Source organism: Emydura macquarii, unplaced genomic scaffold (genome assembly GCF_026122565.2).
Source record: "Emydura macquarii macquarii isolate MOO-44397 ecotype Brisbane River unplaced genomic scaffold, CSIRO-AGI_Emac_v2 contig_2846, whole genome shotgun sequence".
Taxonomy (NCBI): domain Eukaryota; kingdom Metazoa; phylum Chordata; order Testudines; family Chelidae; genus Emydura; species Emydura macquarii.
The window spans coordinates 3602165-3620135 of NW_027132983.1; the positions used below are offsets into that span (position 1 = coordinate 3602165).

A 17971-nucleotide genomic window follows, 5' to 3' on the forward strand; every position below is an offset into this window, starting at 1 on the left:
GAGGACCAAGCCTTTCCGGAAGTCGACACAGCTCTTCGTGGCTGTGGCGGATAGGATGAAGGGCTTGCCTGTCTCCACCCAGCGCATCTCCAAGTGGATTACTGCCTGCATTAAAGCATGCTATGAGCAGGCAGGAGTACCCCTCCCAGGGCCGGTGAGAGCACACTCCACTAGGGCCCAGGCCTCTTCCGCAGCCTTTCTAGAGAGGGTTCCCCTGCAGGACATCTGCAGGGCAGCGACCTGGTCGTCAGTCCATACGTTCACGTCGCATTACGCCATCGTGGAACAGGCGAGGGAAGACGCAGGGTTCGGCAGAGCCGTGCTGTCTAGATCAGGTCACCGATAACTCCTACCCTCCTCCAAGGTACGGCTACGCAATCACCTACATTGGAATGCATATGAGCAATCACTCGAAGAGAGAAAACAAGGTTACTTACCAGTAACTGTTGTTCTTCGAGATGTGTTGCTCATATCCATTCCAAACCCACCCCCGTCCCCGCTGTCGGAGTTGGCAGAAAGAAGGGACTGGGGACCCGCGCAGCCAGCAGCGCCCTTTATACCGCGACATGAGCGCGGCACTCCAGGGGGCGCCTGAGCTGGCCATGCGGGGCTTGCTAGGGAAAAAAGTTCCGGGAATCTGTGCACGGGGCGCGCACACACCTACATTGGAATGGATATGAGCAACACATCTCGAAGAACAACAGTTACTGGTAAGTAACCTTGTTTTTTCATGGTGAAAATTTTAAAAGAAAATTGTGGTGTAAAAGTAATAGGGAGCTATTAGTTTGCCCAAGAATAGTCTCTGCGAGTAAAGTATTAGGAATACTATTTGGTTCTTTACTTTTTTTCATGTAATCAGTGGACATGTATATTTTTCCTCAAGTGTAGTTTATTTAGTAAATGAAGCATTACAATTAATTTGATTTTGTACCTAGTCTGGACTGAAACTTTTGTATACAAAGTCTTCCTGATAAAATTATGGTGGTGCCAGATGCCACTGTGTATAATTTTACATATTCATAAACAGTTAACCAATATATTAAAAAGAAAAAACTTGGATAAAAGGAAAGCATAAATGAGGCAGAAATGTAATTTAAACTTTCCATCATAGGAGAGATATAGCGCAATACTTTTGTTTTGTATAAAAAAGGGGAGTATCCATATCACCACTTCTTCTTTTCAAAGCTTCAGTTTCTGTGGTTTTGCTTAATAAGAAAATAAATCCTATAATTTTGTCAGTGCATATATTTTGACTAAATAAAGAAAGAACGCTAAATCATTTCAACCACAATTCATTTGCACAGTTAAAGTAAAATGATGTTATAAATAAATGAACCAATCACACATACTTATCTAACCCAAGATGTACAAGGGATCAGTGTCTCTTGTGGCAGAATTATACATGTTTTATTTTCAGCCTTCCAGGTGCAGCTTCTCTTTTCATTCACATAGAAAGTTTTGCTTTTTCATGAGACTTTTTGTTTAAAAACCAAACTTGGAAACTATACAAATCTTACAAATGTTCATTTATGCAAATAAGATTTTATAGGCTTATGTCTGCTTATGTGTCATCTTGACTGCTTTCTCACAGTATGTTGAGTAGATAAAGGGAAGAATTTTCAATAAAATAAAGGCAAAACTTCATAGACTACTTAATGAGAATTAAAAAAGCCTAAGGAAAAGTATCAGATTCTTTAAAGGGCCAAATCAAAGGGTCAAAACTGCTATTGATTTTCTGTTGCCTTCAGTGGAAATTTTGCTTGAGTAAGGTGTCCAGGATTTTACCTTGTATTCGCAAAGAACAGTAATTTGCTTTGACTTTAGTGCATATTATATATGTGAGTGTATATACATTAAATATGTTGGCATAATCTCAGACATCAGGATTTGTTAGCCAATTTTGTCCTTTGAGAAATTGTATTAATCCAAGTGGAAGATAATAAGAAAAATATATTTTAAGGTTTTTGTAAAGCTCTTTGAAAGTCTCAGATTATAAATGCATTACATATTTAAGCCTCACAGTACCTCTGTAAGATAGGTGATTACTCATTTAAAGTGGGTATCCTGGAGCAGAGGTTACATGACTTTGACACAACGAAGAAGAAAAAACAAGAGGCTGTGGCTCCCTGACATCTTCTGTAATCATGAGGAAATAATTTATGCAAAGAACAATTCCAATGACCTCCAGTGTCTTAGAGCAGTGGTTCTCAAACTTATTTGATTGTGCCCCCCCTTTTTTGTGTCTGTATTAGTTTATTCCCCCCCACCACACAAGTACATATACCAGTTAAAAAACAACAACATGCAACTCTCACTAAATATTAAAAACAGTAAAGCATTGACTCAAACAGAGCCAACGATCCACTGTAATAATAAAATAAAAGCAAAACTGTGATTGTGGTCAATGCCTAAAATTAAATGTGCACATCTAAAGAAATCTATCAAAATGCACAGCGCCATGTAGAATCAAATTCATAGCATCTTGTGAGGACCTGATATGTTGGGAGGAATCAGTTTGCTAGTTATACTGTGGATAAAATGTGCACAGTAAGTTTTTGTTCCTCTAAAATATCTCATTCCACCCTGAATACATTCTATGCCCCCCTAGGGGGGCCCCTAGTTTGAGAACCTCTGTCTTAGAAGACACAGAGATAATCAGAGTATGTGATATATATAGTACATAAGAACGGCCATACTGAGTCAGACCAATGGTCCATCTAGCCCAGTATCCTTTCTTCCGACAGTGGCCAATGCCAGGTGCTTCAGAGGGAATTAATAGAACAGGTAATCATCAAGTGATCATCCTGTTGGCCATTCCCAGCCTTTGGCAAATAGCAATCCCTGCCTATTCTGTCTAGTAGCCATTGATGGACCTATCCTCCGTGAACTTATCTAGTTCTTTTTTGAACCATGTTATAATTTTGGCCTTCGTAACATCCTCTGACAAGGAGTTCCGCAGATCAACTGGGCATTGTGTGAAGAAATACTTCCTTTTGTTCGTTTTAAACCTGCTGCCTATTATTTTCATTTGGTGACCCCTAGTTTTTGTGTTATGAAAAGGAGTAATAACACTTCCTTATTTACTTTCTGCATACCAGTCATGATTTTATAGACTTCTATCATATCCCCCCTTAGCTGTCTCTTTTCCAAGCTGAGAAGTCCCAGTCTTATTAATCTCTCTTCTTATGAAGCTTTTTCCATACCCCTAGTCATTTTAGTTGCCCTTTTCTGTACCTTTTGCAATTCCAATATACCTTTTTTGAGATGGGGCGACCAGAACTTTATAACAGATTTATAATGAAGTAATACAATATTTTCTGTCTTATTATCTATCCCTTTCCCAATGAGTCCCAACATTCTGTTATCTTTTTTGACTGCACATTGAGTGGATGTCTTCAGATAACTATGCACAATGACTCCAAGATCTCTTTCTTGAGTAGTAACAGCTAATTTTGATCCCATCATTTTATATGTATAGTTTGGATTATGTTTTCCAACATGCATTACTTTGAATTTATCAACATTGAATTTCATCTGCCATTTTGTTGTCCAATTACCCAGTTACGTGAGACCCATTTGTAATTTTTCCCAGTCTGCTTTGGACGTAACTATCTTGAATAGTTTTGTATCATCTGCAAATTTTGCCACCTGATTGTTTACCCCTTTTTCCAGATTATTTATGTATATTTTGAACAGTACTGATCCCAGTACTGATCTCTGGTGGATACCAGTATTTACCTTTCTCCATTCTGAAAACTGAACATTTATTCCTACCCTTTGTTTCCTATATATTAACCAGTAATTGATCCAGGAGAGAATATTCCCTCTTATTCTATGACCACTTACTTTGCTTAAGTGCCTTTGGTGAGGGACCTTGTCAAAGACTTTCTGATAATCGAAGTACATTATATCCATTGGATCACCCTTGTCCACATACTTGTTGTCCCCCTCAAAGAATTATATTAGATTGGTGAGGCATGATTTCCCTTTACAAAAAGCATGTTGACTCTTCCCCAACAAATTGTATTCATCTATATGTCTGATAATTCTGTTCTTTACTTCAGTTTCAACCAATTTGCCTGATGCTGAAGTTAGGCTTACTGGCCTGTAATTGCCGGGATTGCCTCTGAAGCCTTTTTTTAATACTTGGCATCACATTAGCTATACTCCCGTCATCTGGTACAAAAGCTGATTTAAATGATAGATTAAATACCACAGTTAGTAGTTCTGCAATTTCACATTTGAGTTCCTTCAGAGCTCTGTTTGACCTCTGTAATAATTTTGCATTCAGAGGATATAAAGAAATTTTTTATAAATTAAAATTCAGATACTGGGGGTTTATCTGTACTCATCGTCTCAGCATGATACTCAGCGGTATCAGGGTATGTGGCTTCTAGTATTTGTATTCCAAGCAGCAATAAGATTTCCACTAATCACTCCCTGTTTGTGGAGGATGCAACTACCATTAAAAGAGCAGTTTTGTTCTATTTTGGCCCTGTGATATAGCTCTATATATGGAAAAAATCAAACATAAAGAGATACCATAATACTCACAGTGTATTTGGGTTTCTCAGTTTTATGTGTAACTCTGAACACACGGGCCTCCTGGCTGGCTCTCCAGGGGTGAAAACATGCATATGGACAAACTCTCGTCATATACAAGCAAAATTGGCAAGAAAACTGCTTGACCCATAATAATGTGAGCTTCCTACAGTTCCTCTTGAAAAGTTATTTGTGAGAAAGTCAGATTTCTTTAAAAAAAAAAAAATTTTTTTTTGTCCCTTATGCTTGTGGAGAAAATCTTAAAAATATGGGTACAGTGCACCCTGAAGGCTCAAAAAGCAAAAGGCAAATAAAAAGAACCCCAGATTATTTATTTTTAAAAATATGATTTTAAAATCAATCATGTTTTTTTAGAGCCTGCCATGATTTTTTTAAAAAAACATTTGTGAGTGGTGATACTAGAAAACTCTCTAACAGAGCTGCTGCTCCGGCTTCACCACTGTGGGAATGAGGACAACTTCCATGCTAAGTGAAGCCTTTCAGACACCGTGAGTCAGATTCATACACAGGTTGCAGATTTAATATTACACAGGCTTAGTCCTTGCTCCAGTTAAGAATAGCTGAGGGGATGTTCTTTTTGTCCCAGTAAAAGACGGAAGTGCAGAGGGGCCTATTCTGAAGGGTAGATATGGGGCACCTTGCAATATGTGTCCACCACCCCCTTACACTGATCCACTGGAGGGTGTGGGGTAATCCACACAATGTGTTTCTCCTAGCCCTGTGTGAGAAGGTGCCAGTGGGCACAGGTTGCGGGGTGCTCCAACATTCCCCTGAGACTATGCCCTGCCCTCCCGTGGACCGACCCTTCCCCCTCATTTCACCCAGGAAGTGCCCATTCCGCTCTGACAGATGGGGGTAGCTGTGCTGAGGCGCTCCCCAGAGCCCAACGCTCCCATTTTATTGCAGTCCCCAGCCCAGACGGTCAGAGAGCAGAGCAAACCGCGCGCTGCTGGGCCATCTAAACAGCCCCCTGAGGTGAGAGGCTGGTTGGGGACGACACCCCGACCCGATACTAGCCCAGCCGCCCACTGCCCCAATCAAAGATGGCGGCTGAGAGCGCTGACCGAACCCAAGATGGCTGCCGACTGCCAGCCAATCGCGAGCCTCTGCGATGCCGGCTCGGGCGAGGGTTGTGTGAGCTCCGGCCGCTTCTTGACCCTGCCGGCGGAAGGCGGGACTTCCTGTGGGAACCCGGCTGCCTGACTGGGGGGGGTGGCGGCGGCGGGGGAGCCTGAATGCCAGATGGTTGATTCGTGAGCGTTCGCGCACAAGGACCACGGGGCCGGCGGGAGGGGATAGAGACCTGCCCGTCGCCCGACGCGGAGCGAGCCGGGGACAGCCCGGGCGGGGGATGGACGCAGAGAAGATGGATGAGAATGAATGGAAATACCACGGGGAAGGGAACAAGAGCCTCGTCGTCTCCCACAGCCAGGTACGGGGAGCGGGAACCCCTCCCCCACCCCCTCCAGCGGCCTGGCCTCGGCTCGTGCTCCGTTCGGTGCGGGACTGCTAACGGCTGCCGGGGGTGGCGGCTTGGGCCGCTTCTCTGCTGCGCACGAGGTGCTCCCCGCCCCACCCCTCCGCCACGGCAGGGGTCGGAGGGCACAGGTCGGGGAACTGCTCGCAGCGCGGCGCGGGGCAGGGCAGGGCAGGGCCGGGCCGGGCCGGGCCGGGCCGGGAGGCCGTGCGTGGGTGGGTAGGTGCGGTGGGCCCTAGGGAAATCCCACTGCCTGTCGCTCCCTGTGCAGTCCCCCCTTGAGGGGGTCGGGGGTCGGGGTCAAGTCCTAAGGACATTACTCTCCACACCTTCACTTGTAGAGGCGGGGACTGAGGCTTGAGGGACTTTCCCCCCTTTCTGTAGAGGGAGCTGGAGGTTTGCGTGGACGGGATGAAGGAAGCTACAGGGAAATTGCCCCCCCCCCCCCCCCCCCCCCAGTGCAGGCATCTATGGAGAGGGGAGTTGTGGGACGCAAACTTAGGGCAAGTCTCCTCTGCTGTTTCTCTTTTCCCACAGATGTAGAGAACTGGGATTATTTTTGAAAAGTCATTTATTCCTTTGTTCTCAGTCATGCCTTAAAAATACTCCCAATTTTTCCACGCACAGCCACCCTCCCCAAATGGAGGGGAGGGAGACTTTGCCTGGTGCTTTTTCTCCTTTCCTGAACAGGTAATTTTCCATTCTAATGGCTTATATAGGATCCCATCTTCTGGTTTTCCTCCCCGGGGTGCGATGTGACATGAAATTCTGCCACAGCTGTGGAAAGGGCTAAGCACTAATTTGTTTACCTGGCAGGCACTTGAACCTGTTTCCTTAAAGTCTGCATCTCCATTTAAGGGGAAACAGGGAAAAGGACCTGATGAGTAGTTATTTGATACCTTTTTAGGAGGGGAGATGTAGGGGAAAGAACCCAGGGAATGTCTGTTACCTTATAGTGAGGGTGGGGTGCGGAGGGAAGGGAGGAGTAGGAATAAAGACATAGGAAAACTCTTTTTAAGGAGTGGCAGAGGAGCACTAGAAGTATCTTTCTTCCTCCTTCCCCACTAGAGAGAGAGGGAATTTCTGGCAAAGGTAATGGACTGAGATTAAGGAGATCTGGGTTTTGCTTCTGGCTCTGTCATAATTTGTCTGTGAATGTAGGCAAGTCATTTAATCTTTGCCTCTGTTTTCCATCTGTAGAAAGGGAATAACTCCATACCTCATTGGGGAGTTGAGAATAAATTCATTAACATATGCTCAGACACTGGCAATGAGCACCATAGAAAAGTTTATAAATACCAATGTGTATTCTGTAGTGGATCAAAGAGTCTTCAGTCATTTTATTGCTGCCAGGATGTTACTCTTCACATCTCTTTTGCTGTGCATTTTTATTTATTTCAATTATCAGGGATCAAAACTTTAATATACTGGTCTTAGAGGCATGTGTATTGGCTCTGGCAAGTTTTCTGTAGCCTTGTGTATTATTTCATTTGTAGTCCTCTGTGCTAATTCCAACATGGATATAAGTAGCTGTTCATTTCCAGGATATCTCTTATCTCCTTAGACTGGTAATAGATTTAAAACTATCCTTTTTACTCTTGGTAAGGCAGAAATTGCCAAAGACAGGAAGCATTTAGGTAAGTAATTATGTTTTAAAATTTGCTCCACCCATATTTTTATTTGGTATTGGACCAAGACTGAATATATCAGGTTCTAAACTTCAGATCAGTGCAATTTCAGTTTCCTCATAATGTATTAATTAGCTTAGCTAATGAGAATTCAAAACCATATAAAAATGTGCTAATGATACTATGGCACCTATTTTTGTTTTAGCTTGGAGACATTTCTACTTTCTTCTGCCCTTTATGTTGAAGATTTTCATAAATAAGTTACTGTGAGGTTGAATGTAATTTTGCTCCTTACTTAAAATGTTAGTGTGTTTTGGGTTTTTTTTGTGTGTGTGCGCGCATTTCTTCAGGATGCTGTTTTAGTAGTTGGATGATTGGAATCTGAGAAACGATGCTCTATTGTGTTTAAAGGATTGCTTATTCCCGAGACATAGTACATTTTAAACAAGTAGAAAGTGTAGAATCCTACCTTAAATTCCACATAGTGCCTGAGAGAATCAAATCTCTTTCCAATATTACAAAAAAGGTTTAAGGTTGTTGCAGTGGAAATAGGAGGATGCATGTTGTTGCTCCAGTACAGAGAGCAACAAGCCAGTGAATCTTGCTTCTTAGTAATTCATTAGTGACCCACAAAACTAGAAGTGTTTTTTAATTTAAAAAATTAGAACATATAAAGTACTATATAAACACTAGCTTAGTGTTGATAATCATTAGTTGTACACCTGGAGGCAGGAGTGGGGTGGGAGCTGTGGCTGGAGCAGAGCTTGGGGCAGAATGGAGCAAGTTGGCGCTCCCTTCTCACCCCCATGGGGGCTGACCCACGCCCTGCTGTGTCCCACCTAAACGTTCCTTCATGCCCCTCAGTTTGGAGACCTTTGTTCTAATGGTCTGTCGTCAGTCAGTGTAGGTGTGTGCTAATGGAATAGTTGCATAGGCAGAGTAGTGACTAAAGTTTTGTCCAACCCAAGCATGTGTCACACTTTCTTGTATTTCACTTGTGCAATAATTGTATGAATGCTTAAATGCAGTTCTTACTCCAATAGTGGCTGTGATGTCAATTAACCTAACCTGAGGCTAAAATGCTGCTAAGAAGTCCTTGTGCTATCTCTCTCAAACTTCTGAAACCTGAATGTTAGCATATGAGGCATCCAGCTTGGAATCATGGTTTGGTGCCCTAGAATACGTGTGACACATCACTCATTCATAAACAAGATTGCTTCCACTGGTGTGCACACAATTGCACCACCGGTTGGACGAGACCTAAGGAAGGCATAACCACTGTATGGTCCTCTGCTGTGCACTGCCAGTGTGTGTAGGAATTGCAGGTATAGAAGCCCCTTCAGCATGAATAGTCCTTTTATTACTATCTCATATTTCAGTCGCTCCTTAGGTAGTCCGTCTAGTCTCTTTCCAGGTGTCTTTTTGAAATCTCCCATAAGCCGCTATTTCAGAGCACCTTGTTGTGAACTGTGGAATAGATACCAAGAAACCAATACAGCTGCAACTACATGGTACAATACAAATGTCAATATCCAGCGAAGTTGCATCGGAAACAGCAGGGTTAATGTGGAAACCATAGATATTCACACTTGTGCTATCCCAGCAGCTCACTTGCCCAGTAGTTCAAAGCCTTAGAGTAAACAGGGCCTTAGCAAACCCGTTTTTCTTCTTCACTCCCTGCTTTGAGCCAGGGGAATGAAACTTGCAAACAATTGATGTAATAAAGGTTTTCTACATAGGAGAATGTTCTCCCTTTCGTGAGCCATGGACTTTTCTCAAGTGGGGGTGGTGTCTCAATTTTCAGAAGGGAGCTGCACATCTGTGAAAATTTGTATTTTTAACCAGTGTTTACCAACAGAGATTTCTACACTAAAACTTGAGTGCCTAAGTTAGAAAATTGTTCTATCTTCTTTAGAAATTCTGTTTCAAATAAGGCTTGGAATAACTCTCTTATATTTCTGTTGTAAAAAGAGAGCTTGTGGATTCCATTTCTTTCCCTCAGTATATAATCTAATATGTATGTTTTTCCTCTGGTGTATTGGAGCTGATGGCTTCTATTCAAGTCTATTGTGTGCATAGGGTATACTCTGGTAACCTAATGTTTTGTTAAAATATAATTGTAAACAGTTTTTTTGTGTTTCAAGGCACATGATGATTTGGAGTGGTCCAGAAAAAGAGGGCGTTCTCTTACTAGCATGTTTTTGTGGGGGGGGGGTTAATAGACCAAGGGAGTAATTATTTTGGGAATCTGGGCTAAAGAGCAGTTTTAGGTCCTGATGTGTTTTAATTAGTGTGTCTCTGATGCCACAATGATAATTATAGTATGCAGAAAAAATACTTGGCCAGTGTGGAGCAATCCATTTTTTTGTTCTTCACTGACCCTGAAATATATTTAACTTCAGAGGAAAATATGCTTATGCTCTCCGAGGTTCTTGTGTTCAATTACATATAAAGGTTGTCATGCTACTACTTTTTCTATGTGAACTATATAATGTCATCAATATTTTTATTTATCAATTTAGGAGGAGCTAAAATGTCTTTGCTGAGTGAACTGGACTACCTATCACTTTCATAATAATGTGTACTCATTAGGACTGTTGTTGGTGCTACCCGAGGTTGTGCAAGCCACGGGATCATATATATTCAGAGTAGAGGGCTTTTTGCTGTATCTTTGGTCAGCTTAGTTTGAGTTATGAATTAGATACAGCCTTTGCAATTCAGTCTTCCATTTTTGGAGCACAGGGAATAATACTATTTATTAATTATCTCATCGAGAAACTCAATTTTACAGATTTTTGTGGCATTTGTGGGGGTTCAACTGTGTATGGATAGAAAGAACCTAAACGTGTGTGTTCTGACTATGCCAACACCATTGTTTCACTGTGTAATGTGGAGCTGGCCATTCTACAAGTGTGAATAAAACATTACCCACAGAATTTAACAATCTGGTCTAATGCCTTTAAGACTACAGGTCTCAGCATACAATGCTCCATCATGATCGGAGCAAACTTGTAACATGGAACACTGTATGCTGGAACTTGTCTTTATGTGGCATCTGTGACTCTTCCATTTTCATGAGAATTCAGAGCAGCCTTATGGTTCATGTCAAGTCATTAATGAATTCCTCAGGTAGACAAAAAGTCTGGTTATGTCTGGCTAGAACACTTGTCACAAATGCAGAGGCTTACAAAATAATGAAATAGCATATGTTAGACATTTTTCTATTGGCTTGAAAATTCTGGGACCTTTCTGTGCGGTTTTGAATGTAATGTCAGTAGAGGTGGAATTCTGATATTTAAGAGAGATGGTACCTGATATGATGTATTTATGGCAGGTTGGCTTTCTTGGTAGTTTTTCTTTCAGCCAGTATTGATGGAAATGCTGTTAATTGAACTTACCAGCTTTTTTGGGGGTGTGTGTGTGTGTGTTCGGGGGATATAATACAGTATCATTAGTACTAATTGTTTGAAAAACTGCATGCTAGCATTCGATACTAGCAGGAAGGGAAGAATGGAAGCATTTGCTTGTATTGCATACATGCTATTCTGAAAGTGCTTTGGAGGAGAAAATACTACCTACCGGTGGGTATGGTAATCATGGTAAAGATCTTTGTTCTGAACCTGTTAGCTTTTTACAAGACTTGCACAAAAACCAGTAACATGAATAAAGTCTAAATGACTTCTTCATTGAGCATCACAATAATTAGCTGCCATGATATCAAACCACAATAGTCTTCATATGTAACTTTTAAAAACATTTATAGTCTTAACATTTCAACAACTAGTGGTACCAGGGCACTTAAGATTTTTCAGATTTATTAATAATAAACCATATGAAGTTGGTGTGCTTTGTATGTTACTGAAACTGTTTTGCTAAACAGTTAAGGTGAGGTTATAAATGTATAGCATTGTTACCTACATGCTTACAGTTTTTAATAGCAGATTTAATAACTATGTATTAATGGCAGTTTTTTGAGAGACTATTGTGAAAGAACGGAGATATCAGTTACAACTATTTTTATTATTTTGAACTGAGTGTATGTAGATTCTACATTCCGATTAATAGATTTTTTTTTTTCTGTATGACACTTAAGATCTTTTATTTATCATGTTATAAGACATAGGGCTGGAAAATCTTCCTGGGTTATCCTGTTCATCCCTGTGCACTTGTGCTGAATTGTCCTGTTTACTAATATCTTGAATTTTGAAAATTTCTTGTCTCCTCATCAGCTTATGGTCTCATATTTGTTCTGCTTGCCTTTGTGCTTTTCAGTGCATTACAGCCATTTTGTACTGAGTGTATTTGAGAAATGAACTATATCTTAAGGGTGTTTGTTTCATAAGAAAGTATAACAATGTGTCATGATATGAGACAATTATTTTTGCATTGGTTTGTGCTGGTTGGCTATTTAATCAAATGTGCAGTCAATGCTGTGGATGTCTGTTTTTTGTTTGGGAAGAGGGGGAGGGGATTTGGCTGCTTTTTTTTTGTTATGGGTTATTCTTTTAAAAAAAAAATCTATAAAGCTCTTGCTTTGTGACAGTTGGAGTTTTCAAAGATGAGTGACGGACAGATTTCTTATGGAAGGAAAAACAAAAAATGAACTCCAAATCTTTGATATATATATATATAACTCATTTCATAAGTGAAGTGACTTCCAAATCTTATTAATATTATTTTAGGTATCAATACTTCAAAGAAATACACCAAAATGCACAGGTAGGATACTTTATGTCAAACTGAAAGTTGGCGTCTTCTTCTTTGCAGAAGGAGCTGTGTGAAGTAGTCATGGGTTCCTGTAAGTAAGGCCTAGTCTGTACTACAGAGTTAAGTTGATGTAAATTGCCTTGCTTCGATCTGTGTGTGCATGTGTCTACACTCAAATTTCACTGTGATGTAAGTGGTCCCGTTACAATGATGCAGTAAAATGACCTCCCTGAGTAGTGTAGAGTCATGGTCGATTTACTGAGGCACACAGAGTGAATGTAGATACTGCATGAGCTAGCTGACCCTAACAATCTTCCAGCAGCTGTTCCACAATGCTCCATTCTGTGCAACAGTGACCACTCTGGTTGCAATTTTAAACTGCACTGCTCAGGGGTCACAGAGACGGGAAGCTACCTCCCTCAGAACCTTCTGTGTGTTTTTTGAAGTGCTTTTTTTCCTGATTTCCCACATGGGTAAGCATACCTAGTAGATCCCCCTTGTGTGCAGCTGTCCAACTGATGAGGCAGGCTCCATGCAGTAGGCATACTGCTGCTTGGAGTACCTAGAAGTATTGGATCTCCTGGGCCTATGGGGAGAAGAGGCTATGAGAGCACAGCCACAAACCAGCTGTAGAAGCGTGGACTCTTGTGAGCAGATTATATGGGAGAATGCAGCTAAAGGGGTATGAGAGGAATTAGCAGCAGTGATGCGTGAAAGCGAAGACATTTCACTAGGGATACCACAAGGCCAGGGAGTGCAGTAGTAGATCCAGCGCTAAGCTGCAGACCTGCTGCTTCTACAAGAAATTGCATGCCATATTTGGTGGAGACTCTACCAGCACCCCACAGACCACTGTAGATACCTTGGAGGAGTCCAAGACTGAGACTTGTGCTGTGAACATCAGGGAGGAGGGGGAGAAATGTGGTGGGGGATCTCTAGCCATGACACAACCAAGGACCTATCTGAGACTTTGCCACAGTATAGCCATTCCCTCCAAGCAAGTGCAGATGATCCTGATGAAGGAAAAGTAACTCAGGTAAATGCATACATAGTTTTTCCTTACAGTGCTTAAATATAAAGATGTCACCTGGTCCATCTCCAAGCTAACAAGACACAGGTATTGACTTTTCAATACCCACCTGGAGAGGTGAAGAAACAAATTGACAGAGCCAGATGGGTACCCAGAAGTCATCTACTGCAGGACAGACCCAACAAAGAAAACAACAGAACTCCACTGGCCATCACCTACAGCTCCCAACTAAAATCTCTACAACACATCATTAAGGATCTACAACCTATCCTAGCAGATGATCCCTCACTCGCTCAAGCCGTGGGAGGCAGACCTATCCTTGCTTACAGACAGCCCCTCAACCTGAAGCAAATACTCACCAGCAACCGTACACCATACAAGAAGAACACTAACTCAGGTACGTACCCCTGCAACAAACCCCGTTGCCAGCTCTGCCCACACATCGACTCTAGGGACACCATCACAGGCCCTAACCACATCAGCCACACCATAAGGAACTCATTCACCTGCACATCTATTAATTTCATATATGCCATCAATGTCCCTCTGCCATGTACATTGGTCAAACCGGACTGTCACTATGCAAAAGAATAAATGGACACATATCAGACATAAAAAATGGCAACATCCATAAATCAATTGGCGAGCACTTCAGTCTCCCAGGACGCTCTGTAAATGACTTGAAAGTTGCCATACTTCTACAAAAAAAACTTCAAAAACAGACTTCAAAGAGAAACTGCAGAGCTGGAAATCATCTGCAAACTTGACACAATCAAACTGGGTTTAAACAGGGACTTGGAATGGCTATCTCATTACAAGAAGTAATTCTCTCTGTTCACAGATTCTCACCTCCTAATCAATGGTTGTGAATAGGCCTCAACTACTTCCACATTGTTGTTTCTTAAACTTGGATGTGTATATATATACCTGCCATTTGATTTCTATTTCTTGCATCTGACGAAGTGAGTTACAGCCCACGAAAGCTTATGCCTGCAGAAATTAAATTTGTTAGTCTTTAAAGTGCTACAGGACTCTCGTTGTTTTGACTTTTCATTGTTTCCCTCATACAAGAAGAGGAAGAGGTGCAAAAAACAGAGGTAAGGTTGGCATCTGCTTGTAATTCCCCTTTTGGGTTATTTGGTGGGAAGAGGGTTTGCAGGGCACTTTTTTTTATATACATAGGGATGTCCCTTGTAGCCTTCTGAGAGATCTCAATGAAACTTTCATGGAGATACTCTGCAATCCTTTCCCAAAGGTTTCTAGGGATGGCTGCCTAGTCAGACCATTTCCCATGCCACTCTGCAACGAGTTTGGCTGGCACGATTGCAGTAAACAGGCTAGTTCTGTACTGGTCTAGGCAGCTTTGGGATGCCAGTAATAACTGTTTTCTGTGCTTTTGTGACCCTCAGGAGTGAGATCAGCTAAAATCACCACTGCCTGTGGAAAATAGTGCCAATATTCAGTGACATTGCCCTATACTTGTGCCTATGGAATAGGAACTGAAATTTTATAGCTTCATGCAACGAAAAATCCTTCCCCTGACAGGTCATACTCACCATGGCTGGGGTAGCAGAGTGGTGCTGAGTTTAGGTGCTCCGAAGCTGATGTTTGTAAGCATTTCTTATAAAAAATGTTTTTGGGAATAAGAGAGAGTTTTGAAACATATCTTTCCTCTTCTCTTAGAACTGTAAATCCAATATTACATCTGTGTGCCTATCAGCAGCTTTTGGTATAGTGGACTTGTGGGTTTCCCCCTCCATGCCTGCAGAATGCATAACTCTGATGAGGATGACTAGGGAGGACCTGTTCTTAGATCCTGTAAGCCAGTGCTGCATCATACCATGAAAAATGGGCTTGGAAGACCAATATGACTGATAGCATTGAAAAAGAAAGAGGATGGACAAGAAGAGGAAATGCACCAGGATGTAATGGGTCTTCTGAGGTAGAGACCCAAATGCTGCAGACCCTGGTTGACCTACAGGTACCAAAATCCTAAACTCTCCACATTTTGCAATCTTTGGAGAACTCCTTGATCGGTGCTCCTTACACTCCATCATACCATGCGCCCTCACACAGTGCATTAGTACTCCCACCGCTGATGCCTGGGGACACAAGGAAAACGACAGCTTTGCATACAGTGACTTGTGAGAACCATGGTTGGTGTATATGTAGCCACAACAGATTACATTTGTGCACTCAAATAAACATAATATAAGGGTGGTCTAGATACCCAATACTCTGGTTTTGTGAGTGAATGTTTATACTGATATACACCAAACGTAAAATAAAATGAATTGTGTCTAATGCCTTGTCTACATATAGAAGTTACCCCAGTTTTAACTAAGCCCTTCTCTAAATGAGAAAGTTGTACTGATTTGAACTAAATTTTACCAGCTTATGCTAAATGAAAATGAGGCACTCTGCTTTTTCCTTATACTGAAAAATGTCCATTCAAGAGCAGTTGCAGCAATGTAACTAAATCAGTTTAGTTAATCAAATTGGCAAAATTTGCTCATGCAGATAAGACTTAGCCAAATTGTATGTAAGAAACCAAATCTAAACCAGTGCAGACCTTGTGTGTATATCATAGAGGCAGTTACATTGCATCCAGTTACCCTTGTGCTGAGCCCAATAACTTGTGTGATTAAAAACCTGTTATGTTGGTTGAAGGGGCGTGTGTGTCTGTGTGAGGCAGAAATCCATGAGAGAGTCAGCAGACAGTGAAAGAAACAGATGAGGGTATCACCCTGGAAGGATGCCAAGAGATGGGGCTTTTTCTGGGCACAGTACTCGCTGGAAAAGCAGATGTGGGTTTCTGAATAAGGACAACTGTCTGCTTTATTTCTACTGTGTTCAGGGAAGCAGGACTTCAGATACATTTTTGTAAATAAAAAAGATTGTGCACTTAGTGCCAAAGAAATACCTGACTCATCACTTTTCTCCTCCTAATGGAAGCAACTCAAGACGGTTCAAAATGTTATTTAAAAGCCTGGGCCAACAAGGCAACAATATCATCCAGAAGGGTATCCAGTCTTGATTTCAAGACCTAAAGTGATGGAGAATCTACTGCTTCCCCTGGGAGTTGGTTCCAATGGTTAATCACCCTTGCTTTAAAAAAAAAATTAAAAAAAAATTGTTCCTTATTTCCAAGTTGAATTTGTATGGTTTTAGCTTCCAGCCACTAGTTCTCATTATGGGCTTTTTCACGACAATAAAGAGCCCTCTATCAAGTATTTTCTCCCCATGAAGTTATTTACACACCATAATCATCACCTCCAGTCTCGTTTTTGATCAGCTAAACAGATTAAACTCTGTAAATCTCTCACTGTAAGGCAGCCCTCAAATATTTTTTGTGGCCGGTTTCTGCTTCCTCTCCAGTTTTTCAACATTATTTTATAAATGTGGACAAAAGAACTGTATGCAGTTTTCTAGTATTTAGTCTTCCCAGTGCTGTATACAGAGGTGAAATCACCTCCCTCCTCCTACTCTCTCCTCCCCTATTTATATCTCCAAGGATCACATTAGCCCTTTTTCCCATGGCATCACACTGGGAGATCATGTTGAGTTGCTTGTCCACTGTGACCCCTAAATCTTTTTCAGAGTCACTGCTTTCTGGGATTGAGTCCCCCATCCTGTTAGTATGGCTTACATTCTTTGTTTCTAGATGTGTACGTTTACATTTAGCCGTACTAAAATGCATATTGTTTGCTTATGCCAACCTTACTAAGAGATCCAGGTCGCTTTAACTTTTACTCTTTGTTATTTACCATTCTCCTTCCCGCCCCCATTTTTGTGTCTCCTGGAAACTCTGTCAGTGATGATTTTATGTTTTCTTCTAGATCATTAATAAAAATGTCAACTAGCTTAAGGCCAAGAACCATGGCATGATCCCACTAGAAATACACCCTCTGAGTGATGATTCCCCATTTACAATTACATGGAGGTCTTTTAGTTAACTAACTTTTAATCCATGTAAAATGTACCATGTTAACTTTATATCTTTCTAGTTTTTTAATCAAAATGTCATGCGGTACCAAGTCAAATGATTTATGGAAGTCTGAGTAGTTTACATCAACACTCTTACCTTTATCAAACAAATTTATAATCTCATAAAAAAAAGTCAAGTTAGTTTGACAGGATCTATTTTCCATAAACACACTGATTGGGATTAGTTACATTACCCTCCTTTACCACTTTATTAATTGAGTCCTGAATTAGCTGTATGTTGCCCAGAATCAATGTAAGACTGACAGGACTTCAATTACCCGGGTCATCCCATTTATCCTTTTTAAACATTGGAACATTAGATTTCTTTCAATGTTCTAGAATGTTGTAGGTATTCCAAGGCTTATTGAAAACCAAGGTTAGCAGACCAGTGAACTATTCAGCCATCTATTTTAAAAGTCTTGGATGGACGGTATCCACCCTGCTGATTTTAAAATATCTAACATTAGTAGCTCCTATTTAACATCCTCCATGGGTACTAGTGGAGTGGAAAGAGTAGATATGATTACATGATCAGATTTTTCCCAAATACAGAACATAAATATTTATTGAATACGTCTG

General features: G+C 41.2%; 1 protein-coding gene across 2 annotated transcripts in view; it reads left to right on the forward strand.

The window, feature by feature from the left end:
• Positions 1-5799: 5799 nt before the first annotated feature.
• The window catches only part of IPPK (inositol-pentakisphosphate 2-kinase), an 81233-nt gene continuing 69061 nt past the window's right edge, over positions 5800-17971 (forward strand). The window contains exon 1 of one of the 2 annotated variants that reach the window (XM_067568159.1): positions 5800-5995. In XM_067568159.1, the coding sequence (XP_067424260.1) occupies positions 5915-5995 (81 nt within the window). In that variant the 5' untranslated portion in view covers positions 5800-5914. The remainder of the gene's footprint in view (positions 5996-17971) is intronic. The other variant, XM_067568160.1, reaches the window with a different exon arrangement.